This window comes from Leucopleurus acutus (assembly GCF_964270905.1).
Source record: "Leucopleurus acutus genome assembly, chromosome: 16".
NCBI lineage: Eukaryota > Metazoa > Chordata > Mammalia > Artiodactyla > Delphinidae > Leucopleurus > Leucopleurus acutus.
Window position 1 is genome coordinate 6,452,794 of NC_139158.1, and position 3,295 is coordinate 6,456,088.

General features: G+C 50.8%; 1 protein-coding gene across 1 annotated transcript; it reads right to left on the reverse strand.

Annotated features, from left to right (window-relative positions):
* Positions 1 to 1,845: 1,845 nt before the first annotated feature.
* Positions 1,846 to 2,670, reverse strand: GJC3 (gap junction protein gamma 3; the record flags this gene model as incomplete). Its single annotated transcript, XM_082856222.1, has 1 exon — positions 1,846 to 2,670. One exon carries the CDS (start codon positions 2,668 to 2,670, stop codon positions 1,846 to 1,848), a length of 825 nt encoding a protein of 274 aa, XP_082712348.1.
* Positions 2,671 to 3,295: the final 625 nt, after the last annotated feature.

Consider the following 3,295-nt stretch of genomic DNA (forward strand, 5'->3'; position numbering starts at 1 on the left):
AATAAATAAAGTTTTTAAAAGCCATTGAATTATATACTTTTAATGGGTGAATTATAGGGTGTGTGAACCATATGTCAATAAAGCTATTTTAGGGACTTCCCTGGTGGGGCAGTGGTTAAGAATCCGCCTGCCAATGCAGGGGACACGGGTTCGAGCCCTGGTCTGGGAAGATCTCACATGCCACGGAGCAACTAAGCCAATGCGCCACAACTACTGAATCCCACGTGCCTAGAGCCCATGCTCCGCAACAAGAGAAGCCACAGCAATGAGAAGCCTGCGCACCACAGCAAAGAGTAGACCCCGCTCGCAGCAACTAAAGAAAGCCTGCGCACAGCAACAAAGACCCAACACAGCTATAAATAAATAAGTTTATTTAAAATAAATTAATTAAAAAATAAAGCTATTTTAAAAGGGACACCATCAAGGAGGAATTCAGAATGATGACATTTGCTTTTTTTCTGTCCTTGGTCACTTGGCTGGGCTCTGGCTATGCTAGATACGGGATTCTTTATGAAACACTGTAGCAGAAAGAAAACTGTTACTTTGCTAGTTGTTGCCAAAGTGTCTTTGGGGAATCAAGTATCTTTCCTTAGGAATGAGCCTTCCTAATTTACTTGGGGATCATCTGAAATTCAGAGGAGACAACCAAACCTGGAAACTGCTCTTTGTTGAGAATTTGAGGGCAAGGAAGAACTGAGAAGGGAAGTGTTTCTGCAGAAAAGGTGGGAGGCTGGGATGCTTTTGGACAGAAATGACTGAGAGACACAAGAAAAGGGAAACCTGATATTCAGCATTAGATCATCTGCTGAATCACACTGTGATATAAATGTCCCTTACTGTTAGCCCTGAATCAGCAATAAAACTCTGCTGTCTTTTCTGTGTGATACTGAGAAGTATGAGTTTAAAAAGTAACGACTTGGCCCCTCCCCCCCATATGAAACAATGGAGCAGCTGCAACGTACAAGGCAGAGAATGAGGACTGAGCAGAAATCAGATCTGTCAGTGGTCCAGGGTACTAAGCCTCTGAATTCACAGGAATCTTCCAGAAGAGTGTGGCTGAGTGTTTGAATACATTGAATCTATATATTAAAGGACCCTGGGTTACATATGCTTGGAAAGCCAGAGTTTCTGAATATGACATATATTGCAGGGCCGGGTGCATTTATAGGTTACAAGATTTTAAAGGTGGGGGGAGCAGAGAGGTGGACAGCAGGAAAGAGGAGTAGACTCATTGAGACAGGAAAGAGGATTGTCCTCAGCAACAGGAATGCCAGCAACAGTGGTCGATATTTATTGCGCAGGACAGAGAGGCACGGTTTTATGGAGGTCTCCGCTGGCTGACTCTGGAACCAAGCCCATGAAAATTGTGATGCTGACACCAGGGAATTCTGGTGAGGAGGCACAAGCAGGAGATCTCCAAGGAAAAGCTTCAGACACCGTGGCCCCCCAAGGCTCTTGGATACGCTTCAACAGCCTTTAATTTACCATGGAGATAGACACCCCACTCACTGGATGTTCGGACAAAGATGCAGTCAGAGGGTTTCCTTCAGAGGTGAGCCAGGTGTCTTCATAATTCTGCAAAGTAGAGGATCAAGCAGAAGCTGAGCCTTTTCCTAAGTGGGAAGAGACCTAAATGGAAGGGCAGGAGGTACAATCAACTGAGCACTTGGGTCCCGGTTCATTGGAAGGAACCATCCAGTTGATGGGGATGCAGCTGGGCGATGGGGTGGGATGAGTGGTTAGGACACATCCGCGTAGAACCTGGTTTTCTACTTTGTAACTTGTGGGAGTTGTACTTCCCGGAGGGTGAGGGGCTTGCCGTGGGGGATCATCAGGACCCATACGTCAGGGACAGGTAGAAAGAGGGACATCAGTGCCCCTCTCACCTGCTTCTGCAAACCGTTCTTTTGTTTCCACCACTGGGAAGTTATCAGTCGGTTCCTTGTGTCTTTGAGTGCTCTCTGAAGTTGGGAAGTACTTAGAAGAGGGAGATTTGTGCTTCCAGATCTTCCACCATCTCCCCAGGCCCAGGAGCACAAGCTCCAAAAGCGTGAACAAGAGACAGAGCCCAGTGACCCCAAACATGGTCTTCAGGAAGATGGTCTTCTCAGAGGGGCGAGACAGATTACAGCTTATACTACCAAGGCAAGGCTCTCGACGACACGCAAAGGAGCTGGGCATCTTGAACCCGTACAGATGATACTGCCCCCCCAAAGCTGCCCCTTCAAGGGCCAGTCGCACCCCCAGCTGTGCCACATAGGCCCAGAGCACCCTGGGGCTTCCAGGCCCCAAGGCATCTCTGCTTTTCTCCCCTTGGCGAATCAGGGTCTCCTCTTCCTTCTTCACCTTTTCAGATTCCTCCCAGTGCCAGATCACATGATACAGAATGAAACCCATGTAGAGGGCACTGGGTACAGCCACCAGGGTGACCTGGAAGGCCCAGAAGCGCAGCGGGGAGAGAGGGTGGAAGGCATCGTAGCAGGCAGCCTTGCAGCCCAGCTGCTGCGTGTGACACACGAACTCGCTCTGCTCGTCGCCGTAGACCCCCGTCCCACTGGCGGCCAGCAGCATGAGGCGGAACCCCAGGAGCACAGGAAGCAGGAGGCGCCCCACGGGGGTGGAGTGCCGGCTCTCCTCCACCACCAGCCGCCTCAGGAACCTGCCGCACATCCTGTTAGGGAGCAGAGGACAGTGGTGAGTGTAGGTGTAATGCTCACTGTCCGGTGGGAGAACTGCCAGGCCAGCTCTTCACCCCCAATCCAACGGTGGCTAAGGCAGGCTTCCTCGCTCCTCTCCGAGGACCTGGCTGATCGAATACCACGACCTGAGGGCACCTCTTTATAGTTAACGGAATCATCTGTATAGAATATTAATAGTGAGTGAGTGTGGGTGTGGCTTTCTCTTCTGTCCCCCCTCCTGTACTGCTGGAGGGGAGAGGAACTCTCGGCCTGCGGGGAGGCCAGCGTCAGTCTTTGTCTCTCTCTTTCCCTCCCTCCCGAAATAGTCAGAGACCCGAGTCCTCTGGACACCATTGCTTCCCTAGGTGATGGCTGCTAGGTCTGGTGCTACTGTCAGTGTCACCTGAACGAAATCAGTGCTGCCCCTGGGAGGGGTGTGCGTTGCCTTCTCTGGCTTCAGGCCCCCAGGTGCTCACAGGTGTGTCAGTCTGGCCCCCATCACAGTGGTGAGACTGAGGTGAGGTTAGGTTAAGGGGCTCGGTGGGGATCCAGTGAACAGAGTGAATGTCAAGGCTTGCTCTAGTCTGATGTTCTTCAGACCTAACCAGCTTAGGAAA